Source organism: Falco naumanni, chromosome Z (genome assembly GCF_017639655.2).
Source record: "Falco naumanni isolate bFalNau1 chromosome Z, bFalNau1.pat, whole genome shotgun sequence".
Taxonomy (NCBI): domain Eukaryota; kingdom Metazoa; phylum Chordata; class Aves; order Falconiformes; family Falconidae; genus Falco; species Falco naumanni.
The window spans coordinates 43,814,453-43,837,931 of NC_054080.1; the positions used below are offsets into that span (position 1 = coordinate 43,814,453).

Consider the following 23,479-nt stretch of genomic DNA (forward strand, 5'->3'; position numbering starts at 1 on the left):
CGTTGGTGCCTGGCTGAAGTACAGTGCCTGAAGTAAGTGCAGTACTCCAGGGGAGGAAGTGCCGTGCTGAGTAGCATAGAAGGGTTACTTAGCGTACATCTTACTGTGGTGGTAGCTTTTTTTGCAACAGCATGCTATTGGCTTATGTTCAACTTCTGATCTGCTGTGACTGAGAGATTCCTTCCTGGCCCATTATTTCCTTTTCCTTTACATTCCTGTCTAGGCGTGCTATGGTCCTTTATCCCTATTTATTCCTATACTACTTTTTCATTTGTAGTTCATTTTTTCCATTCACTGCAAAGTGAGTTCTGAAGCTATTCTCCAGCATATTCTGTCTTTCCAAGCTTGAAGCTCTCTGCAAATTAAGGCTTAGGGCAAATGAAGAGATCTTCATGCTTACTAGTAGGAAATACAGAAAAATATTTGCCTTATGATGCATACAGAACTTCTTAATTTGCAGAAGAGAAGGGTGCATTCATACATGGTTTAATCACTAAGTAGTTTTGTACTTGTTCCTGTGAAGTTTCAGCTGTGCTGTTTGTTGCCCCTATAGTGCTATAAGCAACAAATTCTTAGTGAAGACATTGATATGATCTGCCTCTCTTAGCCATAATTACTTTACTTTTTGGACATTACATCATTCTGATTGCTGTTCACTGCTAAAAAATACTTTTGTGATTTATATCCCAGTTTCACCTAGATGTCTATGGATAAGGGGCTTTTTAATGCCCCAGACTTAAGGAATAGTAATTAAGCTGGTGTGTCTTTGCTCCTTTGCTTTCCCTTTTCTGTCTGTTGGGCACTGTTCTTTAATAATTTTGTATCCAGTTGACATCTGCAGGTTCTGCAGGGTGTCCACTACCTGCTCAGTCTTCACTAATGTGCTCTTTCTGTTGCATCAGGCCTAGTCAATTTGGAGACATTTTACCTGGAATACTCTGATCTGTTCCTTTCCTGTTTAAGCTGCAGTGTTGACCATGTGTAACTAGTAATTTGTATTAATTACGTGGTTGGTGATGATTCTTGTATAGTCAAGACAGGTGGCAAAAAGTATGGACTTTCTGAACTTCTTGGTGTCTCTTGACCACATCTTTCCTTTTCTAATTGAGGGGACTGGACCACTATTTTTTTTTTCCCTCCTTCAGCTATTCCAGCCTGTAGAGCAGTAACTTTACTTCAGCTGTTGTTTACTAGTGGCATGTAGATACCAAAACACATGCTTTTGTGGTCTATGTTCATACTGTCTCACCTGGCCTAGTTTCCACTTCCTGTGTGCTTTCCTTTTTGCCTGAATTAAGTCAGTTAATTTGGAATTTGGTCTCTTGCCACAATTCCATCCTTTCCCCTCTTCATCTGTCCCTTCCTCTTCGATTCACAGATGTATTGACTATCATCAATGTCCTTAATATTTTTTTCAAAAAGAAAATGTACATAATACCATTTTTTTAATGTCATTCTTCAGTAACAGGTCTTACAAAGCTGATCTTACCAGGTGGTATTCACTTTCCTGAAGTCTTACCAGCTTTTTCATTCTTCCTTCCTGCCCTGATGATTATAAACTAGGCAGGGATTATGAACAGTCTTAATCAAATTAGTTGCTCTTTGGACAGTTTCAATTAGTTCTCCTCTATCAGAATGTAATCGAGATGGTATCTTTACTAGTTTTCTTCTATTCTATGAGCCACAGAACATATATATATATATATATTATAAATAAAACAGGGGAGAAATTTACTGACCTGTTCCCAAAGTTTTGCTGAAAGGTTTCCAAACCTTTTCCCCATGTAGTGAAAAATCTCATGTTATTTTCACCTTCCGTAGAAGTCCTGTGGGGTGGATTATTCTGCTAGTTTCTAACAGAAGAGTTGTCAATCCTCTCAACCCGTTATTCATTACTGAGTCACCTGATGGCACCTGAAACATCGATATGAACACCCTTTTAAGGCCTTAAATTGTTTCTCTGACTTTGATAGAGTTTTGAAACTGAGTTGTGAATATACTCAGTATTGTAAAAAGGCAAAATTACATTTAAGATACAACACTGCATGTGATTTAGTTGATGAGTTTAATTTGGTAGTTATTTCTGATGTCCTGGTGAATAGCATGTTGGATTCCCGCCCCCCCCCCCCCCTCCCCCCCGCAATATTTCAGGCCCTTGTTTTAGTGTGCCATCTTTTTTGTGAGATGGCACACTTATTGTTCTAGTCCAGATTCTACTGCAATTACAGTCTTGAATGTTGATAAAAACAGAATCCTGACAGGGAGTTTTGTTATTGGCTTACATACTGTAAAAATGTCTGCTTTCTTTGAGGAACCCTATGCTCTGATCCCTGGAAACTGTGATTCTAGGCACTTCTGCAGCTATGCAAGAGCTGTAATTTTCTACTGCCATCGCAGTAAAGTGGCTTAGTGTGGCAAGGGCTGCAAGGATGTATGCAGAAATTTGTGGGAGTGAGAATGAAATAGGAAGCAGTTTTAAAATAATGTCCTAAACTAAATGCAAAGCCAACAGAGCTCTCTTCTGATAGAGGTGTAGCAGTTACAGATATACTGCTTTTATTAATGCCTTCTTTCTTTTTTCTTCTCTTTGTCTCCTCCTTGTTCTTATATACTGTAGTGTTTCTCAGTTGTCCAGAGTAAATGCAGCTCTTAATGTCCTTAATGGTAATAATGCAAAGTATACTGGACAATTTTGGAGACTGTGCTGCTTCTGGAGCACGATAAGAGCACATGAAAGTGCAGTCCTGTGGGAGGAAGGGAGCTCATCTGATAGCTTATTGTGTACCCCAAAAACGTCTGCTCCCAGCTTGGTTCTCACCTTCTGGGCTGTATCGGTACGTGAGCAATGCCTCCTGTGAGCCTATTTAACTTGCTGACATGGTGGTTTACTAAGTTGGTCCTTTCCCTCCTGTAGTAGTATTTTCTGCTTGACTTATTAGTTGAGATGTTGGACAAGTCCAACTGTCTCTAGCATGGTTTGAAGAAAGCGTGCTACTGGAAGCAAAGGTGGCAATACCTCTCCTGGATTTGAGTCAGCTTCTGACTTGCTCAGCATCTCATGGAATCTAAATAGAAGGGGGAACTGAGTGTGCTGGAAAGCAACTTGAAAGTAAAATAAAGCTGCGTGCACACTTCAGAGATTTAAGTACTTCTGTGTGCATTGAAGGTTAGCTTAGGCATGGAAACTAAGCTGTGGAACTAAAATTTGGATAAACACACCTTTTGTAGTTTCAAGTGATTGAGCAAGATGGGCTAAAGTTGGATTAAAGGAGAAATGTGGTAACTGTCCTGTTTAGCCAAGTTTAAGAAGAGTCTTGACTTGGTGAAGATGTGTGAAAAGAGCACTTTAACATCCTGACAACAGCTTCTTTGTTGCCAGTTGGCTTGGGTTCAACAGGATTTACAGCTGCAAATGGGATGGGCAGTTGTGTACAGTGGTTCATTGAGAGCTAAACAGCAGCCTTTCTCTATTATTATAGAAAGCATTGAAATTAGACATCTGAAATATATCCAGTCACTTCACAGTTGAACGAGGTCCAAACCTGTACTAGATGTTTGGCAAGTGTAGCTGTTGACTGGTGCATTTCAAGTAGCTTATGTTTAAATTAACATGACCTTTCTGTAATTTAAACTGACATCTAAGAGGATTCAGATAAGTGTAGTTTAGGTACTGCATTAAAAAATACTAATTTCACTTTGGAAACTAGCATTCTGTGGTTTTACTGTGTTGAGTTTTTATTCTGTTAATGCTTCTGTTACTTCTTCCTCTCCGCACTCCCACTTGCAATATGGTGGTGGTTTGTTTTTTTTCATAGCTAAAGATTTTTCATGCCAGTCTTCTGGGGTTTTAATATCATTTTGTGGGTGGCTAACCTCGCAATTAAAATAAGTAGTACAAATGCGGGGCAGAGGGGAAGCTGTATTTGTTAATGCTATGTCATGTTAAACTGAGAGTTTATGCCCAAAATGCAGAGATTGTTGCTGTCGCTGAAATGAGCGCTACCCATTACCACTTGTCAGATTGAATTTCAAGTATCTTTTGAGAATAAACCTTCCCACCTTCTCCTATTGGTAAGAATATTAGTAATGACAGCGTTCATAACTTAAAACTGAATTTGAAGGCCAACTTCCACAGTTTGTCGCGGGGTGCTTAATATGGCGGTAAAAGGGAGATGAATGTGGCTACTTGTGTGAGTCAATTACTCAGGAGGCCTGTAAATTTGATTGGCTGCTGCATTTCTAGCAGAATCATTTGATTTGAGAGCAATAGAAAGATAAGATATCCAATTATCCAAATGATTTGCAGGGTTAGCCAACGTTGTCATGGAGACACAAGTTGGAACAAATTAAATTTTAAGCAATAAAATAATCTCAAAGCACGTCTGGGAACAAGAAAACTTGGCAGTGGCACTTACCTGAATTGAATCTTAGCCTGACACACTGTTGTTTGACATTGATATACTATGGGGGCCTAAACTTTTAAGTGGCATGTTATCTTTTTTCCCTTTTGCAGCCGTTGCCAAAACAGATTGTAGTGTATTAGTTTTACATAAAAGGACATTAACAATATATGCATATCTCAGTGCCCAGCATGGATTCAGTAACTCATGAACAGCAAAGTTCATGGAATGCTAGCCTTAATAGTTTGAGATTTTTGAATATTTAACTTTCGAGTTTTAATTATACCTCCAACATGCCCTCGCCCCCTGAATTCTTAGCAATTTTTGGAAGTGCTTGAGTCTTCCTGCAGCGAAGTTCTAACAGCATGCACATGGCTAAGCGCACCAAAATGGTTTTTTTGGAATTGGCCTGTGTGTGCTTTTTGCTGTCTTCGAAGATCTCTGTCACAAAAAGAATAAAGGCTACATTGTTTAAGTATACTGGTTGTTTTGATGATTCTACTGAATATACTGAAAATACTAAATCAGTACTAACTTTAGATCAAGACTAATATATATACATGCAGTTTCTTACTCAAGGACTTCTGGTATGCAATATTTAACTGATTTCTGGGTTGCAACAGGGATGAAAAAAATGGTCAAGCACGTTCCATAAAGAGGGCTTTTATCCATAGGTCTGTTAGACAGATGGAGATCAAAGTTGGTATGAGGTAAAGCCATTTGCAGCATTCTCATAGCCTTCGATTTTCTTCTCATCCTTACCATAGATAATCTCAAATGATTCAGTAATGACCAAAAGTGCAACATTGACCTTTACTCCCTAGTGGATTACTGTTACATGCTGTAAATGGCGGGAAGTCCATTTTGTTCTCCCTGAAGGAGTTCAGTATTGTACTTGGCTTTCTTTGTATTGAAAGTGTTAAGTAGAGGCAGAGTACTGAAGAATTACCTTCTAAAGCTTTTGTGAATGTGATTTGACAGTAAATTATTTCTGCATTAAAGGCTGATTCTGTGATTCTTTTGCTTTAAAGGAATGGGTCAGGACTTTGTGTGTGTCATCAGAACTTTGGATTTTCTTGCTTTACTTTTAATCATGTTGTTCCTAAACTGTATTCTTCCTAATGTAACAGCAAAAATGATTCTCAAAATTGCGTTAAAGTAACTGAAGTAAATAAAGATGTAATAAATGCGAATATATAAACCTGTCCTTAAGAAGTGGTGGTGGAGTGAGTTCAAATACTGACTTAACTGTGGTATAGGAAGTGCAGTTTACAAGAAAGAATAACAAGCTTCTGACATACAGTGGACAGTTTTAACTGAGCATTGTTTTGTAAAGGAAGGTCTGGACAGCTTTAAGGAATCTTGGCACTAATAACAGAGCAGTTGTCACAGTACAGCTGATTTACAACATGTTTGTTTTCACAGACTTAATTTTTGCTTTTGATCACCATGGATGCTAGTCACTAAAGCTAAAGTCACTACTGCAGCATGTATGGTAGACACTGATTGGAGCAAACCCAAAATTATTATTGGTGAAACCTTTGAAGCTGAAAGGTGATTGATTAATTCTCCTCAGAGGAAGGTTGCATTCTTCACTTGGAAGTGAGAGTGATGGTCCCTGTAGGCTGGGACTTCCAGCATTAAGTGATAAAATATGCATGGGTATTAGGTGTACTGAGAAAAACAGTCAGAGTCTGGGTACTTGTATTATACTTTCTTCTTTTTATTCCAGTGCAAAAAGCTGTAGTTTTTTAAGAAATCATGTTGATATACGTAATATCTTACATGGTGCTTTGGAAAGTACAGGCTGTCAAAATGCAAAATGATCTGGAATAGACTACTGTAGAGGAAAACACTTAAATACTTTTTTTTTTAACAATGAAGGAAAAAAAATCAGTTGTATGTACAAGCTCTTTCTTAACTGCATAGTAAAATGATGTTTAAATGAATATTATATTTAGTAACTAGTCTGGCTGCTTTGTTCTTTGTCATTATGTTAAGAATTCATTTTAGCAAGAGACTAACTTAAGTACAAACACTCGAGTTTGGCAATGGTTAGGTCAAAACATTTAAGTCTTTAATTAGATGGAATGGAGGCAAAAAATTTACATGAGTGAAGAAAAAGATCTGTCAGCTGAACTTAATTTTACAAAATGCAGCTGAATTCCTTCATGTTAATTTTTAATGGTACTTCAGAAAGGAGGGTAGCACTTCAGTCAGGGGTCTGACAAGCTTGTCATTTGCAAATAAATCAAAAGACAGTCATTATAACAGCAAGAACCAGTGAATGATGTAGTTTTGTCATTCTTGGATGGGCCTGACACTCAAGTCCTCTATTAGAAATGAATGTATTCAAGAGGCTCTGCATTAAGAACACAAACAATTAAGGGCACTTCAGATGCTTTGCTAAGAGCTGCCATAGAGCTAGGAGGGCTTTCATGAGAGATGCAGGCTTCTACAGTCTGCTTTAGCAAGGAGTCAAAGAACATGGCCAATCAGTCATGTTTCTCTATGCTCGAGCAGCTTTCTGCAAAATGTTGTTTGTTGACTCATTCTTCTGACTGCCCTATATGTCCCAAGATCAGCAGTTAATAATAGCGATGTTGCATTGGGAGGCCTCTAGAAGTAACTGATAAGTACCCTACTTTTAAGACTTTCAAATGCATGAGCCCCGAATCTTGAATATATAGCTTACTCTAATGCCACCGATTACTGATGTTTAGACTTGATTAAGGAAGCTTTCCTGGACTCCTTCAAAATAGGTGTTTGCTTTCAAGAGTGAATGAATATATATATATACACACACATATACTCGAAGATATTTCATCTTGAAAGGTGAATCTGTGTTGCCTCTTGAACAACTGGTTTTATATTTAAATTAAGTTCCTTTTTCTCAGTTCTGAAAACAACCTCGCAACTCCTGATGGGCAAGAGTAGGTGAATTGTACATTAAAACCTAACTTTCACAACTCACTAGAGAAAAAACAACATCTCTTAACATGTTTTTGAGTAAGAATTTTTTTACTAAACACTTGAGCACAGCAAACAGGAGGCATATGAAATATCACGGTGGTTAAATAATTTTAAGTACCTTAATTTTGTGTGGCAAATGGGACTAGCAGGCAGACTGCCTCTTAAATGCAAGCAGATTTTTGTTATGAAGCATGGAATAGTCTTTTCAGTTTACTTTCAGTGTAAATATCTCAACTGGCACTTGTGACAGAAGCAACAAATCTCAAAATAAACTTATTTATGGAATATGCATTTAAATTTACCAGGCACTGTTGATGAATATTAAGGATGCTGTTCACTTACGGTCATCAGTGATGCCTGCTTTGGTAAAGACAAACTCAGAAGGACACATTTTTTTCAGTTCTGATATTAAGTTGGGTATGATAGTACTGGGGATAATAATTTTAAAGTAAGGTTGACTGTGAAAGGGGAAAAATTGATTATGCCCCCTTTTATTAGAAATTTTTTTTTTAAAAAATCTTATCAACCTGTGTTGGGACTGGTAATTATCACATGATGTTGAGTTTTCTTGTCTTACTGTGTGCTGTCCTGTATGCTGTGTTATTAGTGAAGCTCATATATTTGATCCTGTCCAGTAAAACCCAATGACATGGACAACTTGCATATTTTATGGACTGTACTGAAAATAGATCTATCTTTTTCTTACAGCTATAAGGATACTTATTTCAGTATTACAGTAAAGGGACACTTATGTAGGCCATTCAGGCCAAAGAACTTCTCAGTAGAAACCAAATGAGTTTTTATTTTGCTCTCATCACCTGCTATGATTAATCCTGGCTTCTATTCTGAAAACCAAGGTGATCCCATTGGTCTAAGGCAATTAACTTCTTGGACCCTAAACGTCTCAGCTAAACATCAGCCAAGCAGACTGGGAGCCAACAGACTTTTTTTTTCATAGCTGACATACCTTGCTTTATGGAGACACATACTAGGTATGTGGAAAAATGCCCTTTGGTACATAGATCCTCAAGAGTTGTGTGCTGGTGTTTGTGTTGGGTTTTTTTTTGCCCTTGATAACAGCCGTTGAAAGTACCAACAGATTTGGTAATACTTAAGTCTGATAACTTATAATAGTTAAACCGGTTGCTTCCTTGTATTGCCTTTGCTGATATATATGTAGTACTAAGGGTCATGCACGGAATGGTGGGTATTCTGTGGTTGTGGCCCAAGTGAAACAGAAACAGATTGCTGTGGTACTTACTGTGTGAAACAGTAGCTGTTTCTATTCAGAGCAGAGGTCTGTTTCCCTTGTTGCGAGGTAAGAAGGGTTAGCTGTAAAGCAGCTGTCATTTCATTGCCCTTATTGAAGGGGAACCTGTTTGTCCTAAGAAGAAACCATCCCAGAACTGCTCTGGAGACTCTTCTGTCCGCAGAACTTTATGGTGGATGTATCAAATGCCAGACTTTGGTCAGGTGGAGAACTTCAGCTTATGTCAGAGAGAGATGGTGTTTTACAAATCTCAGTGCTATCAAGTATTTCCCCTGTGTCTCTCAGAGGTGAGAAAAGAGGTGTTAAAGCTTGCCAGTTGTATTTAGATCCCAAATCACCTGTCTGTTGAGACAAAAGCAGAGGCTGGCTTTTGTATCCTGATTACTGCTTCGCTCATATATAAGGATCAGCATATCACAGTGTCTTAAAAAACTCAGGATGATGGGAGGGCTCAGGGAAAGTCTCAGCAGAATGGTTACCAGTGTTTTCATCTGACTTCTTTGAAAGAGTTTATCTTTAGTCAGGTTTATGTATGTCCTTCATGGAAGGCCTAATGATTTTCAGCAAGGATCTCTTTATTTCTTGTGTTTTAAAACAAAACCCCCAAGAAATAGCTATATGGATTAATGATATGGCAGAGTGAAAAAAGCTGTTCAGAATGTCCTGTATGTAGGCTGTGTTCACATGTGGACACTAATTTTGGTTTTTTGCCACTGTGCTACAGTGACTGCAGGAGGTGTTTTTAAGGAAAACTAGGAGTTGTGCAAATACCTTGGGGATTAATTATAATGGTAGTTCTGAATAGGTTCTGTATGGGTCTGAAAAGCTGTAAGCAGGGGTAAAACTGTGTAATGAGAGGAGATCACTGTACCCCACCAGAAATCCTATGCTCAAGTTGACATGCCATAAGTGGGAGATACATCAAGCTATTGAAAAGTGGGACTCAAACACTTTGTCCTGCTGTCTTCTCTGCTGCTTTTAGCGAAGGATTGTTCTGTTCTCTGCTGGTTCCTAGCCTTATTGTTCTCCTGTTACTCATGGCTTCACTAATTTGCTGTTATTGACTATCACATTTTCTAATCTGATTCTTTTTCTTGTCTGCATTATTTTAATTCTCTCTCAATATGGAAATCTTGAAGTCTGTATCTTTTGTCTCCATTCTGCCTCACTTCTGTTTTGGTATTTCTTTTGTACTCCTTATGGTGTGTTTCTGTCAGCAAAAATTAATTTTACCTTTGGATAGGCAGATAAAATTGATCATGAAAGAAACATTTTTCTTCTATGCCTGTCACCATCATTTTATGCTGTTTAATAATTTGAGTAATAAATCTATCTTTTGAAAAGCTTTATTTTGGACTTAATGGATTTCAAAAATGCTCCACTTGTTAATGAGCTATGTACAAGGACCAGATTTGTGCCTAAACATGTATTCAGATTAGGTGCTTTAGACATGGCAGATGTCCTAGAGTAGCTAACTAAATCTCTGTCCTCATCTGGGTTTATATGTATATTAGCTGTTTTTGTATGCCAGTAGTATGAAGATGTGGATTTCTGTTACTTTCTTCACCATGTGAAGTTAATGTAATCCTGTACACTAGTTAATATATGGCAAAAGAAGCACTAAAACACAGTTTTAATCAAACTACTTTTCCTTTATAGACAGAAATCGCCAAGAGATTGAACACAATTTGTGCACAAGTCATCCCGTTTTTGTCTCAGGAAGTAAGTAAAACTGTTCATCTGTTAAAGTGCAATTATGTTGCCTTTCTGTTTGCAAATTAGCTAGTTTTAAGATGTTAATTTTATCACAATACACAAGTGTAAGGAACATCTGTTATAGTTGAAGTGTGCAAACCCCCTGCTAATTTGGTCTAACAAATCTTAAGTTCAAACTAGTGACAATGGCTCAGTCTATTTCATTGCCTGAGGAGAGTGGGAGTCTGTAAAATACTGCCAATGCAACAAAATGCTTTCATTTCTAATCGTGGTGATTGGTTATTTGATATTCAGTTGTCAAATGTGAATCTAGTGAAATAAGCATGCTTATTTTGTCTACATAATTTATATCAAGTTTATATTTTGATATAAATTATAAAATTACAATTAATATAATGAATAGTTAGCTCACATTCAAAACAGTGTTTAATGTTACAAACCTGCATGTGGTCTGCATGATTGTGATTGTAGCATATTGTGGGCAGCTGCTGTTAGATTTTGAAGCCTGTTATTTTGGATAAGCCTTGCCAAACTTTACAGTTTACAAAGAGTGTTTGTAGTTCTCGTTAAGTGAAGCACTTGTCCATATTTGAAATTTCAGTAGGTTTTGCTGTGTAGGCACAAAATATATATGTGTTAAAAGTGACACTAATGTGAAGTTGACATTATTGTCCTGTCAACTCAATTAGAACCTAATTATTCATTTGCCAGAAAATCAATACTGAAGGGGGAATAGATGAGCTTGCTGCCTTCCGGGCTCTTGCTTGCTTTTGAATAGGTAAGAAACTGGGCACTTTTACCTGTGTAAGATGTCTTGTAATATGTAGCCTGGGCTTCTGCAGATGAACCAGTTATTCATGTGTTTGTGATCCTGGTTTGATTTGGTGTGATCAATACCTTAACACAAATTTTTCCCCATACCCTTTCTTCTTTTAAAAGCATCAGCAGCAAGTGGCCCAAGCTGTAGAACGTGCCAAACAAGTGACCATGGCTGAACTGAATGCCATCATCGGGGTACGTGGCCTTCCAGGTCTACCTCCTACAGTGTGTATAACTTGCTTTCATATCTTACTGCTTTGCTATTTTTAAAATACACTTAGTGCTTTGATATCTAATGCTTTGTGATACCCAGTGTTGCTGAAGTGTTTGCCTTACTTCACACAGTTTTTAGTAGGGATAATGTTAATAGTTTACTTTGCCAGTACATAGTTTTGTGCAGTGATGCTGCGTGTAACGAAACCTTCGCTGCAAGATATATAATGATGCTTGTTTATTTGTAGGCATTGGATGTCAGTTGATGTAGTTACCTTTTGCCTTATGCTTTTTGTGACATTTGGGTTCTTGGAGCCTGTACAACTATTCATTCTTCTTTCTTTCCTTTTCTTGTGAATCTTTCATGAATTTTAAATTAGCAAACTACTGAAAAGAAACTTCACTTGCTTTTGAAGTAGTATTAATTGTCTGACACAGTGTTCTAATAGCCTTTCACTAAGTATGTGCTAAATATGCTGAAATAAGTTAATACTACTTGCTTGTGACTGGTTGTCAATCACAAGTCATTTGCTTTGTATTAATGAACTTTTTGAACCATACATTTCTTCCACTGTATGAGTTCATGTCCCCTGCCACTAAGTCTAGAATATTTCTCATGTTTTCTGCCCTTCCAGACTAAGTGAAAGAAGTAGCTGAAACAAGAACTCGTCCTTTCTGATTTTATTCATATGTGAGCGCCTTGAGCAGATTCAAATTACTCACTTATCAATTTATGTTAATTGCTTGTGAGAAGATGCCCTGCTGGTCTTTATAGTTCCCTCAGACACTTTGTAATGATAATTAGACATGCTGCTGTACGGATTAACAGTGCCATAGTCCAATGACATCTACAGACAATGGAACCAGTTAATCCATCTGTGCTTAAAATTACATCCCAACTGGAGATGGAAGAAAAAAAAAAAGAGTGAGGGAGGATTAAAAGAATGAGCCTCAGCTTGAAAACCCTCCTTTCATCAGTTTCTCAATTGCAGATCTGCAGTCGGTTTGCCTGTGGTAAGCTGTTGGCAGTCAATTAGGTGAAATAAACTGGGAGGGTGACCTTCATTTCCTTTTAATAGCTTTTCCTCCCTGAAATGGGGAGCTTCAGTGGATTTTCAGCTTAAATTTTATTCAAGCTGCTTTATTACACTTGACAGATTAGCTTTGCATAAACATACACCCCCCCCCTTAAAATCTGTGCTGTTTTTCCCTTCGTATCAAATTTTGACTGTTACTTAGTTGATTTACTAATCACATCTTAGAAACCCACACAATTACATCTGTATTCGTCACAATCTTCTCTATGTTTTGCTTGTGTAATGAATTACTTTATGAATACCTGATTTGATCTTTGAAATACAACACATGTACATTTGTGGTATTTGATTAACAAAGATTAGAGAACTGTACTTTCTTGCAATTTTAAAAAATGAATTACTTTAGGATGAAAATAGAATGGAAACCTCTTTTTAATGAACTAGTTTTAAAGAAAAAAATATGCAGTAAATAGAAATATGTATTGGAACATATTTTAAAACATTCTTACTGGATGTAGAATCGTGCTATTTAGCCAAACCAATTTTTGCTATCTCTAGCATGTCATGTACCGCTTTTTAAAGTTGGCACAATAGTCTTAAAAGCAATAGGATCTATTAAGTATCGCGTGCAATTAAGAACTTCTCTTTTGGGGGTGGGGAGAGGAACCTGTTTGGAAGCAGGAATAGAACCCTGCATGTTTTTTCCTTTTAAATTATCAAAGATTCACTAGAAGAGATACTTTTTCTTCTGTCTTCTGAAAGACTGCTGAATGATTCCATACAAATCCAAAACTGTGAATGAGGAAATTAACTTGTTGGGCACAAAATTTCTTGGACTGTGTAGATGCATGCATATACATAATGCTAAAATTAGATGTATGTTCCAGTGATCTTTTACAGTCTACATGATCAATAATTATCTTGTGCCACACAATGAATTTCATGCTTTGACATATGCTTGATTTTGTTTGAAAGAGATGGTGTATATCCTGGAAAAACTGAATAGCATAAAATTGGGTTGACAATTCAGTGGACCTTTGCTCCCCCTCACTGAGCACGCAGCATGTCAAGCCCTCTCCCCAGAGGGGGAACACACATCAGAAGCCTGTCTGTTCCTACAAGCGGCAGCTGCACTGAGAGTGAGCACAGCCCAGTTTGATAGCAGCTGTCGGTATTGTTCAGGGACATGACTTGGTGTAAAGAACAATGGAAGGGCCATGCTGTTAAAGTGCAGTGTCTTTCAAGATAAGAAAAGAAATAGTAATTTAACGGTTTAGACACTTATTATGAGCATGAAAGATCATGCAACTCCTTTTCAGAATGCAAATAGGCTCGACCAATCTGTAACGGTAGAAGATGCAACCGAGTACCTTCTGGAGTCATACTACCAAGGATACTTATGTACAATAAATTTTGAGGGTATGAGGAAACTTTAATTTTCTTAGCTGATGTTCACTTGTGTAGTTTCTTTTGATTAGATAAAAGTCTGCATTTCTGTTGGGGTTTGACACACACACACACACACACACACACACACACACACAGAGAGACATACTCCTCCGCCCCTTCTCTTTTTATAGGTAGTTGTTGCCTGACGCTGAATGATTCAAGAGCTTCCCAATTGGCTTGCCTGAGTTAGAGCAGTTACTGTTGCTGCTGGCCTATATGTGAATTCTCGAAGGGAACAAGCCTTTAATTAGTGGGAACAACTTTTTGAAATACAAGATGATTTTGAACTATATTTATTTTATACTTTTTTTTTATTTCCAGTTGAGAAAATGGAAGCCTATTAGAGGACAGACTGTGAGGGTAGGGATTTGTAATCTTATGGGACAGAGATTTTTCAGAGAATTTGCCTACGAAGTCAGAAGTGAGGCTTTGTAATCTGTGTATATTGAGCATATACAAAAGTGAATGAATGAATTTGACAGATTTAGAAAAAAAAGGAAATAATAGTTAGACTTTATGGGTTTGTAAGAAATAAATGCTAATCCTCTGTGTTGATTAAAAGTTCTTACTTCAGGAAAGAACTGTGGATGACATGTAGTTATTAACAGTCCTACCTCTGATCTTATACTTTTTGTGAATGTTCTTGAAGGCCTTAATTTCCAGCTGTGGGCTAGCAGAGTGGCTAAACAACCTCTTTGCTGATTTTTTTTTTTAATGGCACAGTTTAATATTTATTAAAGTTGAATGAAGTAGCAATTTTGCTAGATAGGTAATAAAAAAACCAGAAACCTTTGACTTAAGTGCATCCATTAACTCCTTGACACTGCTGCAGCTCTTTGGGTTTAAGGGAGAAAAGGGAGAATCGATTATGGTATGAAAAATTTAAGTAATTATCATTGTTTAACTTGAAAATGTGGGTTTTTTTGTTTGTTGTTTTTGTTTGGTTTTTTTTGAGAGAGATATGGTTTGGCTGGAGAATCAAAGGTACACAAAGTTCATGCTAGGAAGCATAAGAGATGGTTAAATGGGTCTATCTAGATGTAAACAATGCAAAATTTGTTAGATTTACTTTCAAATTAATAAATTGGGTACAGTACGCAAATACATAAATAGGAAATAAAAGTAGCAAACTGGAATCTTTCAGCATTGCACCGGGTAGCCAGGTATGTCTTATTTTGCCTTTTGAGGTGGATTGCTAATGGTTCTGTGAAATGTGTATCTTTTGGATTTGACAGTACTCTTGAGACAGATTGAGTTGTAGGCCTCGGAGAGGCCTCTCCACTGTTGCATGAGGTGATTGGCTAAAGGATTAGCAAGATGTGGGATTATTTTTTCTTTCTTGGCTGTGGTTGCCAGCTATCTCTGGGATTGTAGTGTGTGAAGCTTAAGAGGATGAGGTTAACCTCTTGAGGGTTTATTCTTATGAGTGTGTAGTTAATCCTTAGAAAGCCTATAAATAACTAGGCTATGTGTTTCATTATAAAATAGAAATACAGACTAGAGCAGAAATGAATGCAGAACTTAGTGGAAGGGAAGAGCTAAGCAGCTGTAGCATTACTTCAGATCCTCCTCAGCCATGATCTGTATTATGTGTAGAGGGAGGGGAAATTGCCTAGTTCTTTTAAATAAAATGAGATCTAGTGAGCACAAGACACTGTGTACTCACTTCTAACATAAACTAGCTAACCTCGTGTCTAAATTACTGAACTCTGGCAATAGGAACTCTATTGTGTGGCAACATGCTGGCTTATTCGTCATATTTTGTTCTTTTAAAAATACATAGATATGTTAATTACATGCTAGGATTCTGTCATGGTAGGTGCTTTCAGAATACAAAGGCTCCAGACTTGTAAACTTAAGTTTAAATTAGATTGCAAGGGAAGGTATTTGTCAGCATGACAATTGGTATTCTCAAAATACCAGTCCTCAAACAATGGTTAGATTTTTATTGTTAGTGCCACTAAGTTTTGAGGAAAAAATGAGAACATTATTGATGTGTATTGGTAGCTTGTCCTACACAAAACAGACAACCTGGGAGAAGGTGTGTGAAATGTGAATGAAGAGATAGTGTTAACCAAACTTGGTTTCCACTTGACACCCCCACCCCCGTGCCCTTCCTTACACATTTTGTGCACTCTGAACTGCTGGGGAAATGGAGAACCTTGGAGCAGCAATATAGAGGAGAGTAGTATCAAAATGAGACAATAATTTACTGGAGAAGATGTCTTCAGTCATGCTGAAGAGAGGAAAACTGCATTCAAAAATCAAATGTAATTGAGTTGCAACCCAGACCTCACTTACCTTGCAAAGTTTGACATGTGGGTGGGTAGAAAAGTTGCATCTTGGATCTTGGGCAGAAAGAAAGGCAGAAGATCTTTAGGTGGCTCTTATTTAGATCTAGTCTCTAAGTTACAAGTCAAAGGTGAGACGAAGTATATGGTTACGGATTTGTGAAGCTAAACATGTTTCAAGAAAGAAGTGAAAGGGAGATGATTGGGAAAAAAAATGTGGGTAGCTAGACATCAAACCTGAAGATAAGCTGCTACTGTGAATGCAGAGAGAAGGTAGGCTGATGAGATGAGCATGTGAGGTACCAGTGGTGAGCTGGTACCACTTGCTGGATTACTGTCTACTGAGCAGATTCTGGGGATGTGGGATGTGCATGTTGAATGGTGTAGAGATGTAAGTTGGTCTGTTTTGCAGCAGGAGAAAGGTGCAAGTGGGATGGATAGGAAAACCTGTGTATGTGGCAGTAGTAAACAGAAGACTAGAGAAGTCAATGGAGAATGTGGTTTCAGGAAGGGTTAGGTAGATAAAAGCAGAGGAAATTGATATGGCAGAAGAGACAATTTCTTCTTTTTGTGATCTTGGTTCTAAATGGCTGTTAGACTGGTCTGGAAGGAACAGTTTTGGTGGAATGGAAAGGACCAAAATTTAGTCAAAATACTGGAGTAGTACAGTTAAATGCAAGGATTTACAGAAAGTGTGTTCAGTGAGCTTTAATAACGAGACTACGGAAGGGCTACCAGAAAGGCAAAATGGGGGTTAGGGATGAGTTTGCCTTTGAAAATGGTTGAGGCAGAGGAGCAGAAATACATATATATTTCTTTGGCACAGAAAGGTAGGTTATTTAATCCTGGTGGAAAGGATTGCTTCCTCTAGAGACATTTAAAGCATATGCAGACAGAATAGTTTTCCATGTTTGAAGATAGTTTTTGTGAATGTTCACTTTTTGCCAAAGTTATCAAGGAAGTAAAAGGAGACAAACTGAAGTGATGAGCGTACCTTCTTCCCCCTTACAAACATCTGCTTTGTGTTCATAGTTGAAATGAGACAAGTGGAGTAGGTGAGGAGTCTGTAGGCAGAGATAAAAATGTGATGTGACCTTCAGTGCTTCTCCTGAATGAAGTCTGAGATATGGTAGGTTTGGAGGAGGAAGGAGTTGGAGGGGAAGAATTAATCAGTTGGCTCAGAAAAAAGAGAAATGCAGCTGGGACTGATGCACATGAGATGAAATCAAATGCAAAGTTAGTTGAGTAAGGGTGAAGCAAAGCATGGTCTTGGAGTTGTCCTGCAACGTAAGTAAGAATAGAGAAAGGCATCAGGTGTTTACATGCTGAATGATGTAGGGTTGTAAACTGGACTACCTCATGGTAGGAGGGAAGGGTGCAAAAACTGAAGCATACAGATCCGAAAGGAACTAAGGTTAGGTTCTGAGAAGCAAACACTGATAAACTGAAGTGAACTGCCAGTGTGCCAGTGGGAGTGGTGTGCACTGCACTGGCACAATGTACCTGTAAGTGGGCAACTGTGGCAAAGATGGAGTCACTGCGGGTAGGAAAGCACAGAGAGGTAAGCGCAAAGGGGCTGGAGGAAGGTGCAGGGGGACGCAAGTACTGTAAACGTTAAACTAGAGATGTACGAGAAAATGGCAACCCCCAATGTTTTTCATGAGGGAAGAACAAGGCAAACTGTTGGGACAGGGGGCTGTGTGGGAGGACTGGAACAGAAGGGAGAGAAGCTTGCTTTCCTTGTTCTTGTACAAGGCGAGGCTAGCATAGGCATTTAGGATAACTTTAGGAAATATTAAAGGCAGGGCAAAGACACAGTTTGGGGGGCAGTTTGCTGCAACTTTTCAGTATGCTGAAGAGTTTGTATCAATTACAGCATTCCTGGTATCTGGTAACTGCATTATTCCAAAGTTGCATCTTGTATAACACTTATTTTCTGTGAACGTCCAGTACTGTTTTGAAAGGTGCTGGCTAACCGTAGCTCTTTAAATACTTACAAACAGTAGTATTGAGGTGGTAAAAGCAAGGATTAGCAAAAGTGGATTGCTCAAATGCATGTTAAGAAGCGATTCTCATTTGGTAGGTGGAAGTAGTTACAGAATGTGTTGGGGAATTTCAAAGAATCTGGTCTGTGGCTTTGGAACAGTAAATAAAAATCCATGTAATACTTTTCTCATGACTCTCATATTTTTCATTCCATGATATCTCTGAAATGTTATAGTTAGAAGTAGCTAGGACAAAAGAGTTAAGAGTGTAGTTTAAAATAATATATTCAATTTAAGGATTTTAATTTAGCAAAAAGCCTTTCTGCTCAATCATCACTATCTTCATCTACAGCCAGATTTAAATTTCTGGAGACTGAAAGAGGCTGCAAGAAAACTAAATACTTAAGATAATCACATGTCAGTAATAAAACCTCCTAGATTAATATCTTTAAGTCATTTCCAAGTTGGTGCATGCTCGAACTAGTTGGTTTTGGCTGCTGTCAGCAGGACCATGCTTTTGAAGTGCTGCTGCACAGCAACGGTGTGCTAACAGTAGCTAATAAGACAAAAATGTAGATTAGAGATTAGAAGGTGAGTACTAGTAGGAATTTATGGTTGCCACAGAAAAAAACTGCTGGCAGTTTCTGCAAACTGGAAGTACTGTTTGCTGACAGCTACATTCTAGTGACTTAAGGCTTGCATCTGAGGCTTCAGAGAAAGCAGTATCTAGTGGACCAAAATTAAAGAAAAGCTTTGGTTTTGAACTGACTTACTCTTGACAGTGATCAGAAGAATGTAACTGGTTTCAGAAAACCAGCCTTTGTCTTGTCTGGATCAAGAGAATTTAAGGTTGTCTTCTGTGGTTTTTGGATTGTGGTTTTGAACTTGTTACTTTCCTTTAGAGTCAGGAAGTCCTCTGAAGACATGTTTTCCTGCACAAGCATAATTTTTTCAGTTTTTACTCTGACTCTTCCCATCCAATCCCTCCTGCCCGATGACATCTGTCCTCTATTGTTGCATAGTCTTTTTTCTCCAATGCAGCTTCAGCTTTGCTGTTTGTCCATTATTTCTTAAGAATTTAGCCCAAGGAAAAAAACCCACAACATTATGTAATCTAAGGAAAAAAACCACAACCATTATTAATACTAGGACCCTTAGAACTTGCTCTTCTGACTTGTTTCTATTTCCTTTTTTTGCTATAAACTGTTTAAGACAGCAACTGTACTTAAGGCAGCCCTGTAATACCTATAAACAGATTATATATACAAACACACAAAGGAACTTCTACATTCTTATACGAAAGTATAAACAAGCAATATATGTGATGTAATTATATGACAGAGTATATGTAGTATATAACTGTTAATGATATATAAAATGATGTAATTTATATCATAATATATTTGATACATAAAATGCTGTATGTGTGTATATACATATAAGGTTATGCTAGCAAAAAGGCTTCTGCAGTTCATAGGCTGCTTGTTGTGTTGCCAGCATAGCTGCTGACACAAGCTCTAGCTATGCTTCAAGGGGTCTGGTCAACTTGGTACAAGCTGCTAAGTTTTAGGTTGACTTACACTGCCTAAAAGCATGGAGGAGGGAAGAAAACCCTACTTTTCAGTTGGCAAAAGCCCTTATGTGGTTGCAGCTACACACTCCAGTGGAGGGCTAACGCACCTTGGGGAGAAGATGTCACTGAACTGGAAGAATTCCATCTGCTGGCAATATCCTGCATCCTTGCTGCAGGGCTCTGCCGGTGTGGGACGATCCACAGAGGCTCCACAGTATAGCTAGGCTGCTAGTTCAGGTCTGCTCTTTTGAAAGTGCCAGTCATGCTGGCAGTACTATATAATTGTTCCCTCTATGTCAATGGGATGTTAAAAATCTTGCCACTTCACAATTATCACTAAACTTTTGTTAAATAGTTAATTGCTGATCATTTTGGCAGAAAAACAGCTGATGTGCTCATTCATTGGGTGAGGTGACAAATCATTTGGGTGGGGTCACCCACATCTGTCGTTACTGTTTACAAGAGTGATCATTTTGAAGAGGTCTGAAGTGTAGTATCTCTTTATCTTTCTAATTCTGGTGCATAGATTTGCCCTCCAGAATGCCAGAAGGAAGGGCAGAAAAACCTAGCTGTTTAAAGTGAGACAGGAAGGCACAGCAAAGACTACAGCTGATGCTCAGCATAGTGCTAAGGAAAAGACAGAGTGCTGCTTTCTCCCTTGCAGTCTGTATATGTGATCTATAGTGGTGGTGGGAACTAATCAGCAGTTAATAAGCTACACGTGGAAATTATTTTTATATTTGCTATTTGCATTATATTGGGAAGCACTGAAGACCTGTTTCTCAGTTCTGTAGGTGTAAAGCCAACTTCAGTATTAAAATTTAAAGATGAGATCTTGTGATTCAACAAAAATGCTATGTGTGTACTTGTAGGTAGACTGGTACTGTCTATGCAATTCAAATTGATAACAGCCAAGCCTTTCTTTTGTTGAGAGATTTCATTTTTCTTGTTGTTCTTTTTTAAAGAAAAAATCCCCATGAAATACAGAATCTATTCTAAAAGACAAGCTAAAGAATAAGACACAAATACTAAATGTAAGGGGTTTAAGGCGTTTTCAAACATTTTCCTGTTGTAGTAATGAAAAATTGAATTTAGAGCTTTGCTAGGTAGATGCAGGCTTCAGTATAACTGCTTTTGACCCGTGCTGGCTGCTACAGTTGCATTCTGTGGGCTCTTTGAAGGTGACCGATTTTGCTGCCCCTGCATTAGAATCTGTATTTCTTCCTGTGTTGTAATTCATCTATGGAATTGTTTTTCCTCAAAGTACACTGCCAATAAATAAATATATAATTTTATTTCAGAGAAGTTAGTGTGGCAGCTTTGTAAGTGCAGCTAGTTTTTATTTTCGTTCTTTAGATAGAGAGGAACTTCTAGCCTTGTAGAGCAAGTTTATGAGGAATTGTGCTTGTGTTTATTCTAACTTCCCTTAATTTAGCAAGATTAAACAATGTAGTTTAATCTCTAATGCAAGGAGAAAAGAGCAGTTGACCAGGTTTGGGATTCTGTGACAAAACTGTGTAGCATAGTTCTGTAGAAGACATACATTTTAGAGTGAAACAGGTATATTTCAGTGTAAAAATGCAATGCCAGCACCGAAGCATGAAGTGGTCTTTTTAGTCTTTGTGAGCCAGTTGAAATCTGCATTGCTTTTCCTATTTTTTGAAGAGGAAAGAGGAAACCAGACTTGATTTCTAATAATACCGAGAAATTTGAGACTAAACTCTCTAATACCCAGTTTAGAGTGGTTAGAAAGCAGGCATTCTTTATTTTTGGCACCAGATACACAGGGGATAAGCTTCACCCAATGTGCATACTGACTTTGTTCACTGTTTATCTATATATGGCTGATCTATACATATTAATGATGTTTCTGAGAAATTATTACCATACTCATTACAGTTTCAGGAACTATGTATCATATCTACACTTTTATATGCATGTGTAGCATAATGGGTTGGGGGTCCTCTGGTAGTCATTTGGGAGACTTCTCCATCCTTTCTTAATCCTCTTCTTCGTCATCTTCCTTTTCTTATTATTATCCTTTTCATGACCTTCTCTTCTGGCCCTGTTTCAGCACTCTTGGCTCATGTCTTGGTTTCAGACCAGTTCTTATCTACTTAGTAGCTAAACTATAAAATGCAGCGTTCTACTACTAGCTAAAGTACATAATACAGCGTTGTGCAGCTCGGCAATGTCATGGATACATTAGTTGCAACATTTGCAGTTAAACACACTGGTAAAAATCACCTGGTATCACTGTGGGCTTACATCTCTGTAGTACAATGACGTTTCACGTGATTTATAGATGAAAGAGGTTTGCTGAAGACACTGTTTCTTTGTTCTGAAGGGATAGTCTCTTCCTGCACCCAAGGCACTGTGTCTTGTTCACATCATGGATAGTGTTTTCAAAGGACTTCTACAAAACTACAAAGGCTCAATTCCTGGCTCACTACCTAGAGATGCAGTAGTGGGCACTTTCAAGTTTGTTTACTGGGGTATAGTGTGGCTTGCTATCTGTCAGAATAAAACCTGAGCATTTAGAAGAAGAGGAAGTAAAAAAACCAAATGAACCAAACTAAACACAGATGTTTCAAAGGACTTGGGCAGAAAATTAAGCAATGAAAGTAGCTGATTCACATTTTTCTAAAACACATTTAAACAGGGAGAAAATGGTAAGCAGTAAGAATTGCAGAATCACAGAATGCCTGAGGTTAGAAGGGACCCTTGGAAGTTGTCTGGTCCATCCCCTCTGCTCAAGCAGGACCACCTAGAACCACTTGCTCAGGATTGTGTCCATACGGCTTTTGAGTATCCTCAAGGATAGAGAATTTGCAACCTCCCTGGGGAACCTGTGCCAGTGCTTGTCACCATTGCTGTAAAAAACCCCCATGTGTTCTGATGTTCAGGAGGAATCTCTCGTGTTTCAGTCTGTGCCCATTGCCTCTTTCCCCGTCATTGGGCCATCCAGCAATGGGCTACAAAGATGATTAAGGAACTGGAGTATCTTGTGTATGAGTACAGGCTGAGAGAGGGGGGACTGTTCAGCCTTCTCTAGGCCCATCATTGGATGCTCTGCAATATGGCCATGTCTCTCTTGTACTGAGAAGCTCAGAACTGGAACAATACTCCTTCCAGGTGTGGCCTCAACAGTGGTGAGTAGAGGAGAAGGATCACCTGCCTTGACCTGCTGGCAATATTTTGTTTAATGTAGCCCAGGATGCCATTCACCTGCTTTGCCACAAGGGCACATTGATGGCTCACATTCAACTTGGTGTCTGCCAAGACTCCCAGGTCCTTTTCTGCAAAGCTGATTTCCAGCTGAACAGCTGCCAGCATATATTGGTGCATGGAATTGTTCCTCCCAGTGCAGGACTTTGTACTTCCATTTGCACTTCCCCTTGTTGCAATTGAAGAAAGTCCTGTCAGCCCATTTTTCCAGCCTGCTGAGGTCCCTGTGAGTGGTAATACAGCCATCTGGTGTACCAGCCACTCCTCCCAGTTTTGTTTCATCAGCAAAAGAAAGCAAATTTGGAGCTTAGTTTTGCAGATTGCTGCTACAGTACTGAAGCTTAGGGTTCAGATAGGTTAGGAGGGACTGTGTTGCGGGGACTGCTGTTAATCTAGTGGTGATATTGTCAAGGAAAAAGAAACATCCAAAAGCAATGAAGAGGAAACAGAGCTGCTGCTGCTGAAGCTGGGTTAGAAGGTGGAGTAGTAAGCAACCCATATTGGTTAGCTCATATTTTCAGTCTG

The 23,479-nt window shown here is 38.4% G+C and overlaps 1 protein-coding gene across 5 annotated transcripts in view; it reads left to right on the forward strand.

Annotated features, from left to right (window-relative positions):
* The window catches only part of TLE1 (TLE family member 1, transcriptional corepressor), a 98,753-nt gene that overhangs the window by 13,117 nt on the left and 62,157 nt on the right, over positions 1 to 23,479 (forward strand). For 4 of the 5 annotated variants that reach the window (XR_005825746.1, XM_040580839.1, XM_040580842.1 and 1 more), the window contains exons 5-6: positions 10,303 to 10,365; positions 11,299 to 11,403. Coding sequence is in view for 4 of the 5 variants with exons in the window: in XM_040580839.1 (XP_040436773.1) it covers positions 10,303 to 10,365; positions 11,299 to 11,403 (168 nt within the window). In the remaining variant the exon portion in view is untranslated. The remainder of the gene's footprint in view (positions 1 to 10,302; positions 10,366 to 11,298; positions 11,404 to 23,479) is intronic. The other variant, XM_040580841.1, reaches the window with a different exon arrangement.